The following is a 25,648-nucleotide window of genomic DNA, read 5'->3' as shown; positions in this document are numbered from 1 at the left end:
TGAACCACCCACTGGGAGATTTGTCATTGTATTCAGTTAAATTCAAGAAGCATTTATGGAAGACCAGGTACAATCAGGTACTGTCCAGGTGTTTGCACCTCTGTCCTACTTAATCCTCATCCCTCTTAAGGCAGTGCCATTGTGGTCACTTTTATGGAAGAGGTGGCTTGAGAGGTTGCCTGGTGGGCCCAAGTTCTTAGTGCGTATAAGTGACAGAGCTGAGCATTTACTTAACCCACTATTGGCAGATTTCAGAGCTCTAGATTATTCTAGAAGTGCACCTCCCTGCCCTGCACACACAGGGATGTAACGTACTGCAATGCACAGAGGGGAGAATGTTCACATCATCTGAACTATTGAATCGAGGACAGTCAGATACCTGAGTTCTAGAATATTCTGAAAGGATGGGGGATGGAGTTTAGAACAGGATGAACACAGTCAGCTTGCAACAAAGCCTGGAGTATATATTCATTTCCTGGGGCTGCTATAACAAAGCACCACAAACCAGGTGACTTCAAACAACAGAAATATATCCTTTCTTAGTTCTGAAGCCAGAAGTCTGAAATCAAGATGAGCACTGGACTACTCTCTGCCTGGAGGCTCAGGGAAATTCTCTTCTAGGACTCCATCTCAGCTGTGGTGGTTACCGGCAAGCCTTGGCATTCCTTGGCTCTTAAATGCATCACTATAATCTCTGCCTCCTTCATCACATGGTATTTTCCTTGTGTGTTTCCGTGCCTCTTCTTATAAAGACGCCCATCATGTTGACTGAGGGCCCACCTTCATCTACCATGACCAGTGGCTTTTCTGGTGGCTCAGATGTTAAAGAATGCCTGCAATGCAGGAGACCTGGGTTCAATCTCTGGGTCCGGAAGATCCCCTAGAGAAGGGATTGGCAACCCATTCCAGTACTCTTGCCTGGAGACATCCCATGGACAGAGGAACCTGGCGGGCTACAGTCCATGAGACTGCAAAAGTTGGACATGACTGTGCGACTAACACATTCACTTAATCTTAATTTGTTTCCATCTGCAAAGACCCTATTTCCAAATTAGGTCATATTCACAGATACTAGAGTTTATGACAGAGAAGGCAATGGCACCCCACTCCAGTACTCTTGCCTGGAAAATCCCATGGATGGAGGAGTCTGGTGGGCTGCAGTCCATGGGGTCGCTAAGAGTTGGACACGACTGAGCGACTTCACTTTCACTTTTCACTTTCATGCATTGGAGAAGGAAATGGCAACCCACTCCAGTGTTCTTGCCTGGAGAATCCCAGGGATGGGGGAGCCTGGTAGGCTGCCGTCTATGGCATCACACAGAGTCAGACACGACTGAAGTAACTTAGCAGCAGCAGCAGCAGAGTTTATGACCTTAACATATCTTTTGCCAGGACATAATTCAATCTACAGCAGGATGCTAATACAGATGAGGGCTGATCACAAAAGACCTCTTGGAAGAAGTGGCAGTTTTAAAGGTATAATCAAATCAGCTCTTACTTGGTGAATCTCAATGAGCAAACCAGACATCCTGGAAGCCTAAGGTGGGAAAGAAAATTCTTCTTTTGCTTGAAAACCAAACAGTGGTGTAGCATCCCAGAACCTTCACAGCATAACTGGGGAAAAGTAGATAACATGCATGGGGCAGTCAGCATTTATTGAACACCTGCTGTGTACTGTGCAACCAGCTGGGAGGCACTATTACACTGCTGGGCGGCCAGGGCTCTGGACTTAGAGCTGCTTATGTGACCCTGGTTAGAGGCTTGTCCCTCTGTGTCTTGGTTTTCTCCTGCATGAAATGAGAACACACGGGAAAGTTCAGCTCTCATCAGATCCTCAGCCCAGTGCCTGTTATACAGTGTCACGCCCACAGATCAGCACATGTGTGCTCAGTCACCCAGTTGAGTGTGACTCATTGTGACCCCATGGACTATCGCCTGCGAGACTCCTCTGTCCATGGGATTCTCCAGGCAAGAATACTGGAGTGGGTTGCCATTTCCTTCTCCAATGGATCTCCCGACCCAGGGATTGAACCCAGCTCTCCTGCGTCTCCTGCAGGTGGATTCTTTACCACTGAGCCACCTGGGAAGTCCTCTTACATAACAGGCACTTGATAAACATCATCCCTTCAGCAGACATTTATCAAGTTCTTACTGGGTACCCAACCTGCATTAGGCATTAGCATCAGTTTCCAAGGCTGTTGTAACCATGTGTTGTCACAAAACTCTGGAGGCCAGAAGTCTGAAGTTGAGGTGTTGGAGGATCCTTCCTGGCCTGCCCCTCGGCACCCTTGGCTTTCTTGACTTGTAGCTGCAGCACTGAGATCGAGTCCTGCCTTGTCACGTGGCCTTCTACGTGGGTGGCTTTTGTTACCAGGACACCAGTCATATTGGATTGGGGCTCACCTAATCCGGTATGACTGCATCTTAACTAACTATATATGCCATGACCCAATATCAAAGTGAGGTCATGTTCCGAAGCACCAGGCGTGAGCACTTCCTTCAACTTATATTTCGAGGGAGCACCATTCAAGTCATATCAATGTTGATGATTGCTGTTTATGGCAGGCATCCTCAGGAGACGCGTCTGCGTGCTCCCAGCTGCCCACCATTTCCACTGCAACTCCAGAACCCTGACACGGCAGCTCCAGGGGCCCTGGGACCACGCTCACTGCGCAGCCTGCAAAGTGGACCACGGAGAGCACTCCTTGTCTGCACAGCAGAGCTCCAGCAAATTCTCATTACTGCCTTGTTTGGCCTCCGCACCATCCTGCGAGGTGGGGATCACCATCCCTGTTTGCAGGGAAGCAAGTTGCATCTCAGAGAGCGGCTGGTTCTCCTTTCAGCCCCACACCCACAGGGCCCAGCATGATGTCCAGCCTCCCAGCTTTGTCCATCTGTCCATCTGTCCACCCTTCCCCCTCTCCAGGTGTGCTCAGCACCTCAAAACTTCGGGCTCTGGGACTCCCCACCAACAGGCCCCCAGAGGCTTGTGTTGTCCATCACTGTTTTCATCAGATTCTGGAAGAATTAGAATAGCTAAGGCCCTGTGCTGAATTTTCCATTAAAAAAATATATTCCACTTACTGACCTGCCTTTCATTCCAAGATTATGCAATTTCTACTTTTCTGGCATTAACACAGTATTTGTTTTATGACATGATCATGGTGATAAGTGATGCTGTTTGGAGAAGTTCTTACTTGGCAAAAGGAACAGCTGACAACATCATCACCGTTAAGTTTCCGTGGGAGATGTCGCTGCCTCCTGAAGTCCTGACCCAGCTGGCCCCGACTCCTTTCCACTCTGCAATCACCCGACAGTCACGGTGAGCAGGGTGCAGCAGGGTGCTACCCACTGCCATCCCAGAAATGTCAGGAGCTCAGAAGCGTCAGGCGCTATTTATAGACAAGCACAGTTTTCTTTAAAAAGCTCTGCTGCAGTTGGCTCCCCCACAGCTCTTCACACTCCCAGAAAGAGACCTGGTACAGCCTTCCCCTTCCCCAGGTCCCAGTGGCCAGAAAGAGAGCCCAGTGTGGACCCCCACGCTCCTCCCCAGCGAGGCCACCAGGTGGCTGACCCGGCAAAGGTAAGCAGGCCCTGGGTCAGGGGTAGGATTGGCCTTCCCTGATGATGTCCAGGGCTTCCCTTGGTGGCTCAGCTGGTAAAGAATCTGCCGGCAACGTGGGAGACCCCGGTTCGATTCCTGGGTCGGGAAGATCCGCTGGAGAAGCGATAGGCTACCCGCTCCAGTATTCCAACCCCAGGGACCACGGCGGGACAGCCGCCCTGTGTGACAGACACCATGCTGGATCTCAGCACAGAAGGGTGCCCTCGGAGCAGCCACATTGTCCAAAGCCAGGCTAAACAACTTGGTAGCTGGGCGAGCTCAGGCAACTTACTTAACCTTTCTGAACCTCGTTGTCTCCTCCATGCAACAGTCATAAGAATGACTATTTCTCAGGGATCATATGAAGAGTATGTGTGACCAGGGAAAGTGCTGGCAGGTAGATTCCTTATGTGGTAGGCACTGTTATTATGATCAGTGGGCTCCCTGGTGGCTCAGATGGTAAAGAAATCTCCTGCCATGCAGGAAACCTGGATTTGATCCCTGGCTTGGGAACATCCTCTGGAGAAGGGAAGGGTTACCCATTCCAGTACTCTTGCCTGGAGAATTCCATGGACAGAGGAGTCTGGTGGGCAACAGCCCAGGGGTCACCAAGAGTCCGACACCATTGAGTGACTTTCACTCACCCACTCTGAGTATTTATTCATCACCCCCATTTTGTAAACGAGGAAACAGGTTCTAAGAGCTTCTGTGTTGCTAGGAAGCAGGAGAGAGATGGTGCTATCTCACGGGCTGTCTGGGAAGCCCTCCTAGAGACACATCCCCTCTCCATGGTCCTCCTTTCTACATTCAGCATTTCAGCCAACAACCCTGGTTTGGGAAGGTGGAAAAATACGTGGGTTTGGAAGCTGGGCAGACAGCCTTCAGATCCCAGCTCCTGTGCTCCCGGAGGGCTGAGCATATGCTTCTCCCTGCCTGGGTGTCATGGAATGGGGTGGTCTGCGCTCCAGGGCTGCCTGGGTTCAGGGTGACTCTGGCTGATTCTGGGGCTCAACCTGGGGAGCCCTTTGTCCCCAAACTTAAACTGTATTTTCCACTATCAGCTTCCTTGGTCACAAGGCTGCTATTTTTGATGTCCCTTCTGCCCCTGTTTGGATCTGCCTTTTCATTAGCTCCAAGTCTGGCAAAGAGGTGATGTGTGGGCCTCTTGTATTCCACTCCCTCCTAAACGTACACCCAAGAGGCACTGAGCAGGCCGCTGGACTTCACCTGCCCCAGGACAAATCTGGGCCCCCCGAGCCTGCCTTTCCTCCCTCCCTCCCTCCCTAGAGGGCGACTCAGCTGCTCACCTCACCAAGACCCTGGAGTTCAGCCCTGCCTCCTTCTCCCCAACCCCACCCTAGTCGCTTTCGCCTGCTTTAGTGCCAGTTCTGGGTTGGAATCTGAAGAAGTAGGAGAGCTGCTGGTGTAACTCAGTTCAAGGCCAAAGGTCTGGGAATTGGCGGGTGATGGTGTTAAGTCCTGATCTGAGTCCAAAATTCTGAGAAGCAGGAACAGGGATGTCTGAGGATAGGAGAGGCTGGAGAGCTCCAGGGGACAGAGAATTACCCACCCCACCAACACACACACACACCTCTTGGTCCTATTGGGCCCTCAACAGATTGCATGAGGCCCACCCCCACGGGGAGGGCATCTACTGCACTGACGTCTCTGACTCAGATGCTAATCTCATAGAAAACTCCAGGCAGGAATGGGTGGATACACATAAATAAACGTACAGGATCCCAGCAGAGAAAATGAGACCTCAAACCCTACCTGCTGATTCCAAGGAATTGTTACTTTTTTCAGGTGAGATAATGTCATTACACTGACGTGAAGAGGTGATTTCACTTGGCGGATTCATGTTGATGTATGGCAAAACCAATACAATATTGTAAAGTAATTAGCCTCCAATAAAAAAACAACAACAACAAAACCCTCCAGTCACGGGAGAAGAACAAAAGGAAGAAGGTAAGGATGTAGCCAGTGCAGCAAAATCTTGATAGTTTTTTAATCTGAGTGATGCCATGGCTGAATATGAGCAGGTATCTTAATAATCTGAGGGCTAGGTCCCCCACCCAGATTCTCAGATGAAATTGGGACGTTAGAAACATTTAGAATGACTGCTTTCCCGGATTTCCTTGGTGGCTCAGATGGTAGAGAATCTGCTTGCAATTCAGGAAACCTGGGTTTGATCCCTGGGTCAGGAAGATCCCTTGGAGGAGGTCATGGCAACCCACTCCAATATTCTTGCCTGGATAATTCCATGGACAGAGGAGGTCATGGCAACCCGTTCCAATATTCTTGCCTGGAGAATTCCATGGACAGAGGAGACTGGCGGGCTATGGTCCATCCACTTGCAGAGTCAGACACGACTGAAGCGACTTAGCACACAGCACACACACTTTTCTCTGATGGGGGTCATTGTCATCCCGTTCTGCCATCTTTCCTTCTCCCCCTTCCTATGCCAACCCACCCTTTTCCAGGAAGATACTGACCAGTTTGAGAACCCCTCTCATGCCCTGCTCTTTTTCATAATGGCCATTAGAGGGCGCAGTGGCCTAAGGCAGCTGCTGTTCTTGGTCCTGCAATTATGACACCAGGTGGAGCTCCTTTAGTATTGAATCCCCATGGACAGAGGAGCCTGGCGGGCTACAGTCCATAGAGTCGCAAACAGTCAGACACGACTGAAGCAACTTAGCATACACACAAGAAAATTATTTAATGGGGCTTCCCTGGTGGCTCAGACAGTAAAAGAGCTCTTTAAGTCTCCATAAATCTTGGTGACTGCAGGCATGTTAAAGACATCCATATTTAGGTTTAGTAAACATATGACTTAAGCTTTCCACACTTTGATCATTGGCTCAGATGGTAAAGAGTCTGCCTGCAACGTGGGAGATCCAGGTTCGATCCCTGGGTTGGGAAGATCTCCTGGAGAAGACAGTGGCAACCCACTCCAGTATTCTTGCCTGGAAATTTTCATGAACGCAAGAGCCTGGAGGGCTACAGTCCATGGGGTCACAAAGAGTCAGACACGACTGAGCGACTAACACACACACACTTTGATACTTGGACATTTGCATCTTCCAGGTTGCAAAAGGAAGGGACCATGGAAATCCGCAGTGATCACCATGGCTGCTTCCACCTTTGGGGACCCACACTGACCCTACCTCCTTCCCCACCATTCCTGGATCCTTACCTCACTGGATTCTGAGTCAATGTCTGAGGCAGTGCAAGGGACAGGCAGAGCCTAGGTTGCCACAGCAACACCAGGAGGAAGGATGTCCATCATTTTCTCCTCCATTTGCATAGTGGGAGGAGAGCTCTGCTTCATAAAGTCAAGGGTTTTTCCCAATGAGAGGGTTAGATGTGGGTCACTCACAGGAGTGACAACTACCTCCTCTGCCCAGAGGAGGCACAGGAGTATCGATGCCACAGAAGAGCCATAGATACTGCTGGGGGTGTGGCAGCAAAGGGAACATTGTTAATTACTGACTTTTGATGGTGATGGTCGTTCCCTGGCCTCATGGAATCCTCAAAGCCATCAAGGGAGGTGGGAATTATCTTCATTTCACACATTAGGACCTGAGGCAATGAATCTGCAGGATCTGAGATGCAGGCTAAGGAACAGGTTAGAATGCATGGCAAATATTTTCTGACTCATGGCAGCATCAGTCAGTCTTGCCAAACAACTTCAACAACTTCATGGCTTATTATCTTCAAAGCTTCTGACTCTTTTTCTTCCCCAAACACTCTTTCAGGATTACTGCAGTCTGCATCTCCAGAACTGTGAGGTTCCGAAGACCACAAATAACATTCTTATTTGCAGCCACCTGCATTAATTTTCTTAGTTAATATGAGGATGGGAGAGAAAAGGGAAGAAGGAAAATGGGTACGTGGGAGAGGGGTGAGAGGCAGGAAGGACCCCAGAGGATAAGCCTGGACTAGGTGTTGAAGAGCGTGAGGCCCCCTCCGTGGGTGCTGCTGAAATGGGCCTTGGACCTTGTGCGCCTCTGAGGGCAGCTTATGGAGTCTTCCCAGCTCATTGTGATTTGGAGTCAAAATCCTTCCAGTGACCTACCGGGCTTATTGTGGCCCATAGAGCATAACAGGCTTCTCTGCCTCAGGACTGTGGCACTGGCCAGGCCTCTCCCTAGACTCCTGCTGCTGCCGCTAAGTCACTTCACTCGTGTCCGACTCTGTGCGACCCCATAGACGGCAGCCCACCAGGCTCCCCCATCCCTGGGATTCTCCAGGCAAGAACACTGGAGTAGGTTGCCATTTCCTTCTCCCCCTAGACTCCTACTCTCCCCTTATGTCTCTACACGGCTCACCCCTCATGGCCCTCAGAGCTTTTCAGTTCAGTTCAGTTCAGTCACTCAGTCGTGTCTGACTCTTTTGACCCCATGAACTGCAGCACACCAGGCCTCCCTGTCCATCATCAACTCCCAGAGTTTACTCAAACCCATGTCCATTGAGTCGGTGATGCCATCCAACCATCTCATCCTCTGTCATCCTCTTCTCCTCCCACCTTCAATCTTTCCCAGCATCAGGATCTTTTCCATGAGTCAGTTCTTCCCATCAGATGGCCAAAATATTAGAGTTTCAGCTTCAACATCAGTCCTTCCAATGAACACCCAGGACTGATCTCTTTTAGGATGGACTGGTTGGATATCCTGGCAGTCCAAGGGACTCTCAAGAGTCTTCTCCAACACCACAGTTCAAAAGCATCAGTTCTTGGGCCCTCAGCTTTCTTTATAGTTTTGATCCGGTAATTCATAGCACAGGGTGCCACCCCCCAGACCACACATCCCCTTTCCAGATCTGTGCTCTCCACCACCCCATCACCATCCAGGCTGATAATCGTTCACCGATTTATTCTGTTTATTGTCTAACTCGCCCCATCAGATGGAAGCTCTATGAGGCAGGGGTCCAGGTCTCCTTATTCACTGTGGAGACCTCCATGGTGGGCACAGTGCTGTCCACAGGGAGCTCCCTAAACTGTGTGCCAAATGAATAAATGAGCTTACAACTCAGTTTGCAGCTCCGCTGCCTCACCAAGTGAGACATGGCCCAAACGCAGCAGAGAGGGAGGGTGCATGGTAAGATCATGCAGGAGAGAGGGGGGCGCTGGGTGGGGTCACGCCAGGCAACCCAGACTGCTGGGCTTTCTGAGGCTGAGCAGGAGGGGGAGAACTCTAGGTGGGTTCCACAGGAAGACAGGAGGAAGTGGACCTGAGGAGGAAGGTGAAGCAGATCGATGCCCACACAGGGGGCTCAGTATCCGCCAGGCAGACTGGAGTGGGTCTGCTCCTTCCAGAAACTGAGACCAGCAGCTCTGGTCCCTGAACATGAAGGCCGCTATTTAATGGGTATAGAGCTTCTGTTCTGCATGATAAATGTCCAGAAATAGGTACAGGTGAGGGCTCATATCTTTGCAAATGTATTCAATGCCACTGAGTTGCTCACTTAAAAAGTTAAATAAGTTTCATGTCCTATATGTTGTTGTTGTTATTCAGTCACCCAGTCGTGTCCAACTCTTTGCACCCCATGGACTTCAGCATGCCAGGCTTCCCTGTCCTTCAACATCTCCCGAAGTTTGCCCAAGTTCATGTCCGTTGCATCAGTGATGCCATCCAGCCATCTCATCCTCTGACGCTCTCTTCTCCTTCTGCCCTCAATCTTTCTCAGCATCAGGGACTTTTCCAATGAGTCAGCTGTTCACATCAGATGGCCAAAATACTGGAGATTCAGCTTCAGCATCAGTCCTTCCAACGAGTATTCAGGGTTCATTTCCCTTAAGATTGACTGGTTTGATCTCCTTGCTATCCAAAGGACTTTCAGGAGTTTTCTCCAGTACCACATTTGAAAGGCATCAATTCTTTGATGTTCTGCTTTTTTTTCCCCCCAGTTCAGTTCTCACAACCACAGGTGACCACTGGAAAGACCCTAGTCTTAACTATACGGACCTTTGTCGACAGAGAAATGTCTCTGCTTTTCGACACACTGTCGAGGTTTGTCATAGCTTTCCTGCCAAACAGCAATTGTCTTCTGATTTCATGGCTGCAGTCACCATCCACAGTGATTTTAGAGCCCAAGAAGAGGAAATCTGTCACTACTTCCACCTGTATGTTTTATATATTTCACCTATATATTTTACCACAATTAAAAGAAGACAGTTTCAAATCCATCATCCAGCTGAATCCCTGAGGGTCCATGGAGTTGACGGCCATGACCACACTTTACAGAGAGGACCGTAAGCCAACAGAAGTGAAAGAGCTTAACCCAAGTCCCAACACGGGGACATCAGATTTGGCAATCCATCCCAGATTTCCCTGCTACTAAAAAGAGAGTGATCAGTTAGGTGTATTACACTGGTCACCTCTCACTGTCAGCTTGCTTTAACTGTTACCACAAAAGACTTGCGCATCCTCCAAATATTACTTAGATTACACAGTAAGATGTTTGCTGATTAAACAACAGTAAGTTGTTTTTTAGGAGCTCGGAGTCCGCGGTGTCCAGTGCATGCTCCAGCCAGTTAAGACTGGTTAGGACAATCAACCCCCTACCTGTGGATGTGAGAATGTCCACTCAATGACCTTTTGACATCAAGGGGCCAAAAACTCCACCTTTAGAGCATGCTGACCCTGCCGGTTTCTGAACATGGAGAAATTGTAGCTTTGCTGTGCCTGCTTAGAATGACAAGTATCTCATCTTTTTCATATTTATGATCACCACTTCCATGCTCCCCACTGGTCAGACCAGCCTGCTTCTTTATCCCATAAATCCCCTGAGCCCCTGCCTGCAGGGAAGTGGATTAGAGATTTGTTTCCATTTCCTCCCTTAGCTGCCTAATGAATAAGCCCTTCCTCTGCTTCAAACCTCAGTGTCTCAGCATTTGTCTTGCTCTGAGTTGGGCAAACTGGCTAGATTCTATAACACTCCCACCTCTTCTCCCAACCACGTCTGCCCTCCGGGGCAGAGATACTTGCATAGAGAGGTCCTGTTACTGAACCAAAGCTTGGGTCTGTTAACAGGATGAACAGAAAAGCCAATCTACTAACACTGGGTTGTGATGAAGGAAAGCACATTTTTAAGTGCTACACTAAGTGAGAAGAGGCAGCTCCTGCTGAAAAGACGACCTCACTTGCTCATGGCTCTCAAGGAAGAGCTTTTATAAGACAACTGTAGGAGTGAGGGATGAAGGGTGTGTGATCTGCTTAGGCACCACTCTCTGATTGGTTGATGTTTTGGGAATCTCAAGAATCATGATGATAGCTTATGGTGAACGGTGTCAGATTCGTGATCTCTGAAGGAGAAAATTTCACTTCGGGACCAAAAACACAGCTTCAGTCACTCAGAGCGAAGTCACTCAGTGGTGTCCGACTCTTTGCGACCTCGTGGACTGTAGCCCACCAGGCTCCTCCGTCCATGGGATTCTCTAGGCAAGAACACTGGAGTGGGTTGCCACTTCCTTCTCCAATGCAGGAAAGTGAAAAGTGAAGTCACTCAGTCGTGTCCGACCTTCAGTGACCCCAGGGACTGCAGCCTTCCAGGCTCCTCCATCCATGGGATTTTCCAGGCAGGAGCACTGCAGTGGGGTTCCATTGCCTTCTCCCTAACATACTAGACTATTTATATAAACATTAAATAGTTTGGACATATGGACATTCATATAAACATAATTGGACAGTATGTGTTCTTTTGTATCTGCGTACTTCACTACATATAATGATTACAAGATTCTCTGCTCCTTTTTATAACTGAGGAGTATTCTACTGTGTACATGTGGCAGGTTTGGTGTATCCAAGTATTACGGATGGACACTTGAGCTGTGTCCAGCTTTTGGCGACTGTGAACAATGCTTCCTTTAATTTGCCTGGGATAGTTTCTGGTCAGCATGTGTTTTTAATTCTTTGGCCACAGCCCTGAGAGTGGATATTACAGTTTTCTTGTCATTAATACTTTTTCTATTAAATGTCCCCTGTTTTATGTGGTGTGTGGTTTTTTCTTTCCTCCCTTGGTGCCTGAGCTGGGAGGCCTTCTTGCTTGGCAGGTGCCTCCCTGGTACAGGTGAGGAGCCTGGGGTTGGACGCTCAGCTTGGCCTCATGCACAGAGCTCGGTGCTGAAGCTCCCGCACGTGGACCACAGGTAGACACATGGTGCCGGTGTCACCAGCCTGGGTCCACCCTGGGAGGGCAGCCGCACACAGTAGGGCCATGTTTAGCATTGGTCCTGATGGGAACCGACAGGGCCTGCAGGCCGATGAATTTTGGCACCACTGTGGGCATTCCTGCTGTTTTTAGAGGAACTTCCTGTCTTGCCTCTTGGAATGGAGGAGGAAGTGTGAGCGTGTATGTATCATTCATGAGAGGAGGGGAGGGGAGAGAGAAGGCTGGCTCTAGTGTGCAGGGGAAGAAACAGATCCTTCACGCAAGTTTTTATTTGAGAAACAAAAACACCCCACGTCCATCCATTTCCTGCCTTCACCCACCAGATTGGCAGCTGTTCCTGCTCAGCACTCCACTTGGCTATTCTTCCTGGGGCCACAGGATCTGCCAAGGGCTCATCTCTCTTTAAAGTAAATGAAGAACGTCCGGATTTCCTTTGGATGGATGGTGATGGTGAAACTCCCTGGGTGCAGTGAAGGATGGCTGGAATTGCCTGCAAGGACAGAGATGATCTGTCCAGTGTTGCCCCTTGGAGCCACCAGCTTTCCCAGGTCACCTCTTTCCAGCATCTGCCCACAACACTGTTCCCTATTACACCCTCGCTTTCATGCTTCACCCTTGGGATGAAACCTATTTATCCATTCATCCACCCATCCTTCAGTCCAACCATTCATCCATCTCTTGGTCTAATCATACATACATTCATTCTCATTCACCTACCCAACCTCCATCCATTCATCCATCGTCCATCCACCCAACCATCCATCTATCCTCCACCAATACATCCTCCTTACATCCATCCATTCATCCATCACATTTCCATCCATACATCCATGCTGCTCTCCATCTTTCTTACTTCTATCCATCCATCCAAATTCTACCCACTCAACAGTCCATCTTTCATCCTTTCTCCTTCCTTCCACTTCCTTCTATCCATTCATAAATTGCTCATTCATCTTCCTTACTTCCTGTCATCTGTCAATCCATCCATCATCCATCCATCACCCATAATCCACCCATCCAGCATCCATCTACCTACCTTCCTTTCTTACAGCCTTTTTTCCTATCAACCGTCCTTCCATTCATCCATTTACCAAATAGTGACTATGTACCCAGACTATGTTATGTGCAGTAGACAAAGAAGAGATAAAGAATCAGATCAAAATGAGGGGAAAGACAGAGCAAAGGAGGCAGCTGACCCAAACCTGAACCTGGGGGAGCTTGATTAGGAGCCGTCCAGATGTCCAAGGGCATTCCAAGAAGAAACAGCACAAGTATAGACTGAGAGGCACGAATCAGGCTGAAGCGGTTTCCAAGAGCTAACTGTGGGGTGTGCGATGTGATGCACTGCACGGGAGACGTCAGAACTTGCTGAGGGTACACTTGCATTCTGGGCAGGATAGTAATCTTGGACATATCTGTAGGCGTGTGTGCATGCGCGTATGTGTGCACGCATGTGTGTATGTGTGCGCACACGCGCGAACACACACGCACACACACACACACACACATTCTGTGTGGAGTCCTGGCAAGTGGAGATTGAACTGAACCCTTCGTTAACCTACTGTGGTAGATTCAAGAAGGCTTAGACTCAGAGAAGGAGAGCGGCTTGTTCAGGGTCACACAGGTCTTAGGGGGCAGAGTTGGGATCTGAGCCAGGTCTGTCCAGCTCCTGAGCCCAGGCGAGGGGCAGGCAGGGAATCCCGGGCTGGGGGGCAGCCTGAACCGGGGGTGCACAAACCTCTGAGGTGGCCAGGTTCCTGAGTTGGCCAGCGCCAGCGGTGCAGTGTGCTCACGTCCCAGGTCCCTGTGAGTGAGCGCTCCTCCACGGACACCACGGAGCCCAGACCCTGCAGCACAGACTGCAGGACAGAAGCACAGAGAGGGGTGAGCACCCAGCCCCAGAGCAGAGGACAAAACAGCGGCAGGCATGGAAACACCCAGGCCCAGGGCATGACATCTTCCTGCATGTCATTCTCAGAGTAAATCTCCATGTAAAGAACAGCAGTCCCATTATATAGATGAAGAAACTGAGGCCAGGGAGGCACATTCTCCCCAGTGGGGCTGAGCTGGATGGGCATGCCAGGAGGTGGCAGGCACTTAGAACTGCTCTCATCACTGAGTCCCTCCTCCTGGAGATGCTCAGATGGTGCCCTGTATGCCCCTGGGATGAAGTCAGTCTTGGGTATCCATCCTGTTTTCCCCAAAATGCACTGACTGTGCAAAGAGGGAAGGCAGGACAGTCATTCTGGCCCTGCCCTGGAGAGGACAGTCTGCTGACCAGACGGCTGGGGATTGTTCTGCAGGAGCTCCCTGTGCTGATGGCAAGAGAAAGCGTGGAGGGTGAGGCTCCGCTGCTGCTACCATCCCCACTCCATTCCCCGCTGCCCCACCCCCACCACCTCTACATCTGCTTCTGAGGCTGGTACCAGCTCGTGAGCAAGAGGTGGCAAGTAGGAAGAAACAAGGCCAGCACACTGATAAGGTCAGGTGGGAAGATGAAGTTGGCCTTGACTCTGATGAAAGTGAGGCAAGGAAAGAGATCATTCCCCGACCCCTGTCTCCATGGTAAGAGCTGTGAAAGGGGGACATTGGGAAGATACCATAACGTTGGCTCCAGGTGGGGTTGTTGGGATTCTCCCAGATTGGGTTGAGACCACAGGTATCAGTGAAACCAAGGCAACAACAGAGAGATTTACAGAAATTCCCTGTGAGCAGGAGATGACTAAAGAGCTCAGAGCTCCATAAAGAGTGCAGACTGGAAAGAAATGAGGTGTCTTCACATATCTTCTGGGGAAAGGATGTGGCTGGGCTGTGCAGAAACAGCCTTACCTGGTGGTGGGGGTCAGAGGGTCATGTTGGGGTCAGGAGGGGAAGGAGGACCGAGGTTGGGCACAGAGATATCCATCAGCCCCCAGGGTGCCAGGCACCTGCGTGTACACCATCACCCAAAACCTCTCAGCATCCCTTTGGACAAAGACTCTGACCTCCCCATTTACAGATGAGGAGACTGAGGCTCAGAGCCCAGAGGCCTAGACACCCAGCAGAGATGCCTGGACTTTTACCTTGGGCTGTGTGACTCTGATCACTTACCAGGAAGTCTGTTCAAAATTTCCCTCATTTTTTTTTTTTTTTTGGATAACTCAAATGCTATTTGTGTTGTATAAAAAGATTTAGTGTCCCCTGGTGGCTCAGATGGTAAAGAATCTGCCTGTAATTCAGGAGTCCCAGGTTCAATCCCTGGGTTGGGAAGATCCCCTGGAGGAGAGCATGGCAACCCACTCCTGTATTCTTGCCTGGAGAATCCCATGGACAGAGTAGCCTGGCAGGCTATAGTCCGAGGGGTCCCAGAGTCAGACACGACTGAGCGATGAACACTTTCACTTCTCATAAAGATTTACCGTGAGAAAAAAGGAGAAAACAAACAAAACACATGCATGTTGGAATCACTGAAAAATCAAGACCAGGAAGAGAGAGGAAGTGGGGTAGGGGTGCCCTGATGCCCCCCGACACCGACCCTCACTCCCTTTCATGATGGTCTTGATGCATGTCTTTGCCAAGGTGGCATCTGAGTCAGGATCATCACACTTGGGCTTTGCCTGCCTTGCGTTCATCTGCTCATGGGTCCTGACTCTGATCCAGGAGCGGGATGTGGGGCGGGACAGGTTACCTGAAGATTCACCGTCACAGGCTGAGACCGGACAGGGTCCTCGTCCACCTCATACAGATGGTGGAGCCGCAGCAGGACTCGGCGGAACTCTGCCTTGGCTTCTCCTTTATTGTCTTGGGGGCAGAAGGCAGGTGGCAATGAGGACTCCTGACCATGCCTGGTACTTTACACACTCACCTCCTTTTCACATCTTCAACCTCCCTAAGCAGCAGCAAACATGGTGCCCACTTGACACCAAAGAAACCAGAGCTCAGAGAGGGGTGGGCACTTGTCCAAGGCCACACAGCTGGCATGGAAGGAAGAAGGAGAAGGGAGAATTCCAACCCAGACTCAGGCAATGTTAAGGCTTCCCACCACCCACACAGGGATAGATGCCAATGTCTGGAAAGTCTTCATCCTCATTCACTTTATGATCATCGTTGTTCCTGTCCTGAAATCTTCCAGATCTCTGGAACATACTCTCTGCCTTGGCCCCTGTGAAGGGTCTCCTAACCCCAAGGATGACCCAACCATGAGCAAGGCTTTTTCCTGCCTCTGAGATGAGGAAGCATGTGTTGTAATGCTGCATCCATCTGCTGGGTCCCTGGTGACCACACGAGAAGAACTTCCCTGCTGACCGCCTCCCCCCACCCCTGGATATGTGGGGTAAGGGCAAAATAACCTTGTGTTGTGTTTGGACCATGAGAATTTGGGTTCTTTGTTACTGCAGCATAGGAGGCTTGCAAAACCTCTTCTCTGCCTTCCTAGTTGAGGTGCTTACAGACTGCAGCTCTAGACACAGACAAGGTCTTCTGGCTCCCGAAAAGGATGATGCGATGACGGTGGTGGTGGTGGTGATTATGGTGTTGATGGTGATGATGATGAAGATATGGTTGTGATGAAGATGGTGATTGAGATTTGGGATTCTAATGGTCTAGGGAGGCAGGGGACCCTCACACCATCCACTGATGCTCCCCAGAGTTGGCCCCAACTCACTTCTCTTTAGAAGAAATAATCTGCTTGGTCCAGCCCCTTTTCCTCCTCTTAGGTACAACTGCCTCCATGAGGCATGCTCTCAGCGGGCTTGGCAACACACACAGGTCTATAGGGAAGGCTCTACCATGCCAGGGGGTTCCCCCTTTCTCTTCTGTGACACATGGAGCAATGCCCCAGAGGTCAGTGTTAGGAAGTCACCTGGCTGCAGGATAGAGCCACAGCCTCCAATGCCCACTTTATTAGCCACAAAGGTGGCATTTGGCCTCTGCCTCTTCCTTTCCCTCCTGCTTCTCATCCTGCAGACCTTACACTGGAGTGTGCCAGCCCTTGGAGGGTCTCTGGAAATAGGGGGTTGGCTGAGGCACAGTCAGCCCCCCGTTTGAGATGCTCAGAGTGTAAATAGTAGTTCAGTTGCTCAGTTGTGTCCAACTCTTTGCAACTCCATGGACTGCAGCACACCAGGCCTCCCTGTCCATCACCAACTCCCAGAGTTTACTCAAACTCTTTGAGTCAGTGATGCCATCCAACCATCTCATCCTCTGTCATCCCCTTCTCCTCCCGCCCTCAATCTTTCCCAGCATCAGGGTCTTTTCCAATGAGTCAGTTCTTCGCATCAGGTGGCCAAAGTATTGGAGTTCCAGCTTCAGCATCAGTCTTTCCAATGAACATTCAGGACTGATTTCCTTTAGGATGGACTGGTTGGATCTCCTTGGATTTCCCTTGGACTCTCAAGAGTCTTCTCCAACACCACAGTTCAAAAGCGTCAATTCTTCGGCACTCAGCTTTCTTTATAGTCCAATTCTCACATCCATACATGACTGCTGGAAAAACCATAGCTTTCACTAGACGGACCTTTGTTGGCAAGCGTGTAAAGGGGCAGATAAGGTGCACCAGGGGCTTTGGCAATATGATGCATTGCTTTCTGGTGGTTGTTTCCTCCACCAGGAGGTCCTCCCGGATGCCCTGCTGGGGGCTCCCCTCTGTATACGATCATTGCGTTCTAGATGGTATCCAGGCCCACCTGTCCCCAGCTTGCTGAGTGACCTGCCTCTCAGTGGGCCTCTGTCTCCCCATATGGCAGATAAGGGAACCGGGTGACCTCACAGAGCCTGGATGACTCTGGGGAGAGCGCCTTTGTCTGGTGATGGGCTTGGGGACCTGGTTGACACGTGAAGACAGGAGTGAGTCTGGACATCTGAACACCTGCCTCACCTTTCCGAAGATTCTTCACGTGCTTTGTGTGGTTCGAGTTGTAAGTCCAGCCTGGGATGCTGAGGATCTGCAGGTGGATGCTTGGGGGCAGTGTCACAGCCTCTTGATGCTGGGGGTGTGGGTGAATCCTGGCAGTCTCTGCAAGGCAGATGGATGCAAGGAGAGGGTTTGGGCCAAACGTTTCCTCTGGGCATTCAGAGTTCTCCCACCAAGTCACCCATTTCATTCAATCTCACACCCCTCCCACCTGTGGCCCACACCACAGGCAGCCTGAAGCATCTATTGTTGAAAATGCCTCAAACCACCTTGAATCTCTAGTGCAGCCATTTTTAAATTATAAACGAAGAGACAAGGCCCAGAGAGGGAACTTCATTTCTTCGAGATCACATAGGAAGTTAGCATAGATTTCTCTTTGCTGTTCAAGGTCTGGGATGTCAGCTCCCCTTTTTGTCATCTATTGCTATCTCTGCTCAGAGGGACCTCAGCTCTTCTCCTTCTAGGAAACATTCTGTTCAACTCTGGGCTCTGGCTGAAGATGCTGGTGCCTCACAACACCTCAGGCCACAGTGATTGGTCAGGCTTGGATCATGTGATTTGATCAGGACCAATTAGATTCCAGATGTTCAAGCTGGTTATAGAAAAGGCAGGGGAACCAGAGATCAAATTGCCAACATCTGCTGGATCATCAAAAAAGCAACAGAGTTCCAGAAAAACATCTATTTCTGCTTTATTGACTATGCCAAAGCCTTTGACTGTGTGGATCACAATAAACTGTGGAAAATTCTGAAAGAGATGGGAATACCAGACCACCTGACCTGCCTCTTGAGAAACCTATATGCAGGTCAGGAAGCAACAGAAATGGACATGGAACAACAGACTGGTTCCAAAGAGGAAAAGGAGTACGTCAAGGCTGTATATTGTCACCCTGCTTATTTAATTTATATGCAGAGTACATCATGAGAAACGCTGGGCTAGAGTAAGCACAAGCTGGAATCAAGATTGCCGGGAGAAATATCAATAACCTCAGATATGCAGATGACACCACCCTTATGGCAGAAAGTGTAAAAGAACTAAAGAGCCTCTTGATGAAAGTGAAAGAGGAAAGTGAAAAAGTTGGCTTAAAGCTCAACATTCAGAAAACTAAGATCATGGCATCCAGTCCCATCACTTCAAGGCAAATAGATGGGGAAACAATGGAAATAATGAGAAACTTTATTTTGGGGGGCTCCAAAATCACTGCAGATGGTGACCGCAGCCATGAAATTAAAAGACGCTTACTCCTTGGAAGGAAAGTTATGACCAACCTAGACAGCATATTGAAAAGCAGAGACATTACTTTGTCCACAAAGGTCCATCTAGTCAAGGCTATGGTTTTTAAAGTGGTCATGTATGGATGTGAGAGTTGGACTGTGAAGAAGGCTGAGCGCCGAAGAATTGATGCTTTTGAACTGTGTTGTTGGAGAAGACTCTTGAGAGTCCAAGGGAAATCCAAGGAGATCCAACCAGTCCATTCTAAAGGAAATCAGTCCTGAATATTCATTGGAAGGACTGATGCTGAAGCTGAAGCTCCAATTCTGTGGCCACTTGATTCAAAGAACCAACTCACTGGAAAAGATCCTGATGCTGAGAAAGATTGAAGGCAGGAGGAGAAGAGGACAACAGAGGATGTGATGGTTGGATGGCATCAACAACTGTATGGACATGAGTTTGAGTAAGCTCCGGGAGTTGGTGATGTACAGGGAGGCCTGGCGTGCTGCAGTACATGGGGTCGCAAGGAGTCAGACACGACTGAGTGACTGAACTGAACTGACTGAAAAAGATAATATCTCCTTTGAGCCTTCTTTGGGCTGTAATCTTTTCACAATAACAGTATCGAAGGTTATTAATTCCAGGTCCCCATAATAAATTTAATAATGATGAAAAAGTTTAAGATATTGTAAGAATTATAAAAATGTGACACATGGATGTGAACTTAGCAAATACTATTGGAAGAATAATGCAGATAGACTTGCTCCATGCACAGTTGTCACAAAGCTTCAATTGTTAAAAATAAAAAAGCAATATCTTCAAAGCTCAGTAAAGGGAAGCATATAAATTGAGGTATGCCTGTAGTGAAAATGAGCAACCCCACATATTGGATTTAGGTCTTTAATTTTTTAAGACTTCTCCATAGCAGCATCTTTAAATGGAATCATTGTTTAATGCATTTTATGTTCACCTATTTCAATAAAGATATCACACTGTAAGGATGTTTATCTACAGAAGTCTCAGTGGAGACAACTCATATATGTTGCAGATCAGAACATGGAATTAGAATCACCCTCACCTGTTGACAGAATATCTGGATTTAGATAAAACTCTTCTTTTCAATAAAGAAGACTTGAAATAACTTGGTGAGAAACGTCATATTAAGAAAGAGAAAGATACATTAGGGGAGAAAAAGGAGGAGAATCAGGGAAAAGATGTACAGGGGGATATGGATGAGTCCCAAATCTACCCTTACTAGCTGTATGATCTTAAATCATTGACCCTCTTTGAACCTCAGTTTGTCCATATTTAACATGAAAGAGTTGAATCTGAGGTCCCTGAGGTCCCTTCCTGCCCCAAAGGAGCTCAGACTCCTGGGGGCACCAGCTCATTTCCATCACTCACCCCCACGCAGGGATGACAGCTGCACTGAAAGGCGGCCCTCTTACCGCTCAGCTCTCGAATCAGCACTACGGGTCTGTGCTGCAGCGCCACCCCACTCCTCTGGCCAAGGTCCCTGGTGAGGGTCGAGGGTCCCAGCAGGAGCCAGAGCACCGAGTGGACAACCGAGGTGTCGTTCAGCGTGACGTTGACGGACAGGGCCCACAGCCGCCGATGGAGCATGACCTGCAGGGAAGAGTCATCCGACAGGCCCTGCCTGGCCCCTGGCAGGCCCGTGGTGACCAGAGGGGCCTCCTCCTACCTCCATCTGCCCGCTCCCTTGGCTGGAGACGCCGTGCGCCTGCTCCGACAGCAGCACCAGCCTGCTCTGTCTGTCCTGGATGAAGGCCGACTGAGTCATGGGGTAGTAATTCTGTGGACAGAAATATTGCCGGAGTGGTGGTCATGGTCATGGGCCAAGGGGGCCACCTGATCAGGCATCTCCGTCGGGCCCCCACCAGCCTCCCCCACAGGCACAGCGGCAGCTCAGGGCGACACTGGTAGTGGGGGGGAGGGGCTCTGACTTGTGAGGTGGACGCCCTGGGATTCAAATCCAGCTCCACTGCTTCCTGACCTTACGAGCTGGGGGACTCAGGCTGCCCAAGCCTCAGTTTCCCCACCTGTAAAAGGGGCTCCAAAACCATTCCTGAAAAACTGTGGCAGGAAGGGAATGAAGGCTTGTGTGTCCGTCCAGTCTGAGATAGGCTAATGGTTGCCCGATAGTAAAGGGCTCAAGCCTGGGCTGGAAAGCGGTCACACAGTCCACACCCTTTGCTCTGTTGGAGCAAGATGTCCTGGGCTGAGGGCCTTGGACTCTCTGGAGCCCAGGCCACAGCGGGTGAGAACCAGCCAACAGGGATGAGAGGGACCAGAAACTCAACAGAGCAGGGAGGGGCACATTCCCCACTGGAAGGAGAAAGAACTCACATGGATTGAGGCTCAGGAGGTGCCCAGCCTGGCACTGCTCCTGGATCATCCCTGCTGATCACACAGCACTGGGTGGAGGTTACCCCCTTTCCCAGGAGAGCACCGAGGCCCAGGGAAGCCAGGAGACTTGCCCCAGGTCACGCTGCTGGGGGCAAAGCATCTCAGAGCTGAACTGATTTCAGAAATCAGCCTGTGCGGTTTCCCAGGCAACCAAGCAGTGGCTCGACTAAGAGCAGCAAAGGAGGGTCACACCTGCTCAGGCCTGGACAGGCACCATCTGCTTCATCCTCAGAGCAATCCCAGCAGGTCAGTCCTCTGACAGAGGAGGGCACGCGGTGCCCACAGTGGACCTCAGGGACTTGCCTTATATGTGGGGGCACCAGAGCTCTGACCTCAGGTCTGAACAAGCTGGGTCTCAGCCCCTAACAGCACACATGGGCGACAAAGATTCTGGGAGATGCTCTGGAGGCTTCTGCCGCTGGAGCTAAAGGGGGTCCCTCCAGTCTTCTGGCAAAGTGCCATCAGAACTGCTTCTGTGGACCCTGTGACCACGGGGCACCACAGAGCATACCCGGGCGATGTTGTTTTCATGGTGCTTGTAGGCTCTGCGCTGCATCTGGTACCCATTGTTGTCGGAGTAGAGGACCCGGGCGGTGTTGAGATTGGTGCTGGTCCTCCAGATGGCCTCGCGGTTCAGCTCCAAGGGGCCCACCCTGTACTCCTGCTCTATGCGATGACACAGCAGCTCCCCGTCAGCGCCCGGGGGCCCTCGGGCCAGCCGGGAGTAGACGGTGTACGTAGGGTCCCTATCATTCACCGTCCTGGAGGAGGAGCAGAAGAGATACGTCAAGCTGGGGGAGACTTCCGGACGCCTGTCCCTGCTTCTTTCCTACCTTCATCTCCTCCTGTTTCCCCCCTCCCTCCTTCCTGCAGGGCCATGTGGGCAGAGGGGCTTCTTGGGCAATAAACAGGAGGAGCCCCCCTTCCCTGAAGGCCTGGAGCATCTGGCCAGGCCTGGGTGGTTTATTTCTCTTCTGTTAATGAAAACACAAGAACTGCTTTGGTGTGTAATGTCATTTCCACCATGGGCTACTGGCCCACCTCTGGACTTATTGCCACCAAGGTGACAGCACAGGCAGAGACAGCCGGGACTGCAGAGGCTGGACCAACTCATGTCTGCACCGGGCTTTCTTCGAGATAGGACCGTGTGTGCACACAGGTGCAGGAGCTGGGGGTCAGGAGCAGACACATTTCACCATCCACCTGCCCATGAGCACTCACCTGTGCTGGGCACAACCAGAGGGGCCGACCTCACCTGTAGAAGTATTGCCGGATCTCGGTCACGAGCTCCCCCTCGACGATCTCCATTCCCACAGTCTCCCACGCTGGCTTCGCGGTTTCACTGGACGTGAACACATAGTTATTGGAAATGGGTCCCTGATCCTCATCACCGTTCGCCTCGTACTCCATGAACTGCTGGGTCACTTGTATGGTTTGGTTACTCTGCCTGCAGTGGTGGGAAAGAGAAAAGAGCGTTATCCTCTTGTTGATGTCCCATCCCTCTGATGGGAACCAGGCTCACAAGCCTCTATACAGACACCAGCCTGGAACCAGGAGTGAACAGAAGTGGCCTCTGTAGTGGCCACCTGGGTGGCATATCTGTCAATGGAATATTACTGAGCCCTCAAGAGGAATGAGGTTCTCATCCTTGCTGCCATGTGGATGAATCTTGGATCCTATGTGAAAGAAACCAGTCTCCAAAGGATCCCAGGTGGTGTGATTCCATTGCAGGAAATGCCCACAGAGGCAAATCCAGAGAGACAGAAAGGAGATTCCAGTAGCCAGGGCCCTGGGGCAGGTGAAAATGGGGAACATGAGGATTCTTTTTGGAGGTGATGGAAATATCTGAAAACTGTGGAGTTTCCTGCACACCTCTGTGAACACAGGAAACAGCACAGACATGTACGATGTAATGTGGTGACTTGTATGGTATGTGAAATATATCAACACGCTTGTCATATATGGAAGAACAAAGGCCCTCCTCCAGCAAACTGGCCCTGGGGTGGTCTGCGCACATGGTGGCTGCCCCCCTCAGGCCTCTGCACAGGCAGGTCCTTCTAAGGAACCACTGTCCGCTCGTCTGACCCACGGATTCCCTGCAGACTGCAAGGCCTCAGGCCTGGCTCTGGGTGTCTCGTCCCTGCCAAGCCTCCTCTGAGCCGCCCTTTCTCTCTCTATTCCAACAGGCTTCCCTCTCTGTGTGGCAGGTGCTGGCTGTGCCCCTACTGGGAGGTGAGGGAGCCGGGTGAGAAGCACAGCTTCCCTCACCTGAGCCCAAAGCACCTGAAGACACACAGACACCAGGCAGATGGACAGCAGGACACTCCTGGGAAGGGCTGGGCGGGGGTGGGGCTTGGCTGTGGGGCACCCGTGGGTGGGCAGAAAGGGATGGCGAGCTGGAGTCGGCCCTTCAGGGGCATCCCAGAAGGGGCGTGGGGCTTGAGTGATGATGGAGCCCAAAGCCAGCCTGCAGGCTTCAGCTTTCCCTGCCTGACCAGGGAGGCTTACATGTGCTGGGGTTGTACCCCATTTCTGCTGCCCCCATACCCTCTGCTGACCTCCCTGCTGGATCCTGTGGGTCCTGGTTGCTTTTGTGGCCTAGCCTAGACTCACACAACCTAGAAATGAGGCTGGCTACACAGCAAGGGTCTTCACGAGCATCACGTCCCTGCCATGCCAGTGAGGAAGTGAAGAGGCAGGTGGGGCGTTACCTGCCCAGGTCCCGGGACCCTCCTGGGCTTGAGGCAGCAATGGCTGCACCTCACCTCTCCCAGATGCTCTGCATCAGGTTGGTGTCCTTGTCCAGGGACACGGTGTAGCAGTCATTCTCCACGTGCACCAGGCGCCTGCCCACACTTGAGTCATGTCTCCTGGGTCTGCGGCCAAACTGCTTGGTGTTGGCCATCGTGGCCTCAGTCACCTGAGTGTCCCCCTTGGCCCTCCTGCTGGGCTTGATGACATAATACTGGTAACTGAGTCCTGGGATCGTGGTCAGCACAAGCAGGTCATAGACAGATGGCATCTCCTTTGAGTTCTGAACCTGCAAGGCCAGAGGGACAGGATCACAGGACGGATGTCACGGGGGGAAGACATCTCAGTCTCCTTAGCAACCCTGGGCTTACACATCTCTTGGATGGAGTGCTTGCTCCCCAGGGGGGCAGCAGGGTCATCCATCTTTGGGCTGAGCTGGGCTCCCCTCCTGCATCCTCTCTGCTCAACAGGGTCCTAGCCCAGCCCCTTCTCCCTCCTCCTTCCCTTCTCCTTCGGGGCTGAAAAACCAACGTCCCTCCTTCCCAACTCTCCCTGCTGTTTCCTGCCTCTCTTACGCTGTTCCCTCGACCCAGAGGGCCTCCTCTTTGGAGGGAGCTCTCTTGTCTCTTCATCCTCCAATTTCCCAGAGGAGGGAGGTTTTCAGGTCATCCCTCCAGGATTTTCCTTATCTCCAAGTTATCTGATTTAGGGACAGGATGAGGACTCTGGGTCCATGCAGGGAGCCCCCTGACTCTTTAGGGAACAGGTGCCATCTCTGGGCTTCTGATGGGGGTTTTGTGGTAGGGTGGGGGCTATTAGCAAATTTATGTGGCTCCTTATAAGATGGACTGGGACCTGGGCCTCCTTGCTGCAGTTCTGCAATGCTTGGACACACTTCTCCTCTAGCAACAAAACACAAAGAAATTGTATGGGACCAAAAATAACCACGTACATGCCCAGCTGGGGGCAAATTCTGGACAAAAGATACAAAAAAAACCCAAAAAACTTAACTGTCACTTTTAAAGAAAAAAAAGTCTGGAGGGAAAGCAGGGGTCAGAGCAAAAACATGGGCCCTGCACACACCACCACCTAAGGGGTGGACAAACACCTCAGCCACCCCTCCGACCCAACTCCTGAGCACACCCCTACCCTCACCCCATAGAAAGAGCCAGCTCCCCTTTTGGAGAACAAGCAAGCAAGGGAAGCTGTTGTTTGTTTTCGCCCTGCCTCCATGCTGCCGCAGGGGCCCCAATAAATCTTGCCTGAATTTCTTGGTCTGGCCTCTGATCAACTTCTTTTAATTAAAAATGTCAAGTACCCTGGTCAGTGGGGCTTCCTTGGTGGCTCAGATGGTAAAGAATCTGCCTGCAATGTTGGAGACCTGGGTTCAATCCCTGGGTCAGGAAGATTCCCCTGGAGAAGGAAATGACAACCCACTCCAGTATTCTTGCCTGGAGAACCCCATGGCTAGAGGATCCTGGCAGGCTGAAGTCCATGGACTCGCAAAGAGTCAGACACAACTGAGCAACTAACACATTCACCCTGGTCAGTAATAGACCCTCCAATTCGGCCTTTCTGTGAACAAAAGCAGG

The 25,648-nt window shown here is 50.8% G+C and overlaps 1 protein-coding gene across 1 annotated transcript in view; it reads right to left on the bottom strand.

Annotated features, from left to right (window-relative positions):
• Positions 1 to 11,642: 11,642 nt before the first annotated feature.
• The window catches only part of LOC113894655 (epididymis-specific alpha-mannosidase-like), a 47,187-nt gene continuing 33,181 nt past the window's right edge, over positions 11,643 to 25,648 (bottom strand). The window contains exons 12-20 of the mRNA XM_027545315.1: positions 24,071 to 24,345; positions 22,561 to 22,752; positions 21,817 to 22,066; positions 20,581 to 20,691; positions 20,327 to 20,504; positions 17,631 to 17,768; positions 15,444 to 15,556; positions 13,515 to 13,635; positions 11,643 to 12,266 (exon numbers count right to left, since the gene is read on the bottom strand). Of these exons, the coding sequence (XP_027401116.1) occupies positions 12,169 to 12,266; positions 13,515 to 13,635; positions 15,444 to 15,556; positions 17,631 to 17,768; positions 20,327 to 20,504; positions 20,581 to 20,691; positions 21,817 to 22,066; positions 22,561 to 22,752; positions 24,071 to 24,345 (1,476 nt within the window). The 3' untranslated portion in view covers positions 11,643 to 12,168. The remainder of the gene's footprint in view (positions 12,267 to 13,514; positions 13,636 to 15,443; positions 15,557 to 17,630; positions 17,769 to 20,326; positions 20,505 to 20,580; positions 20,692 to 21,816; positions 22,067 to 22,560; positions 22,753 to 24,070; positions 24,346 to 25,648) is intronic.

This window comes from Bos indicus x Bos taurus, chromosome 6 (assembly GCF_003369695.1).
Source record: "Bos indicus x Bos taurus breed Angus x Brahman F1 hybrid chromosome 6, Bos_hybrid_MaternalHap_v2.0, whole genome shotgun sequence".
Taxonomy (NCBI): Eukaryota; Metazoa; Chordata; class Mammalia; order Artiodactyla; family Bovidae; genus Bos; species Bos indicus x Bos taurus.
Note: the sequence above shows the minus strand (reverse complement) of the source record. Positions and strands in the feature narration are given on the sequence as shown.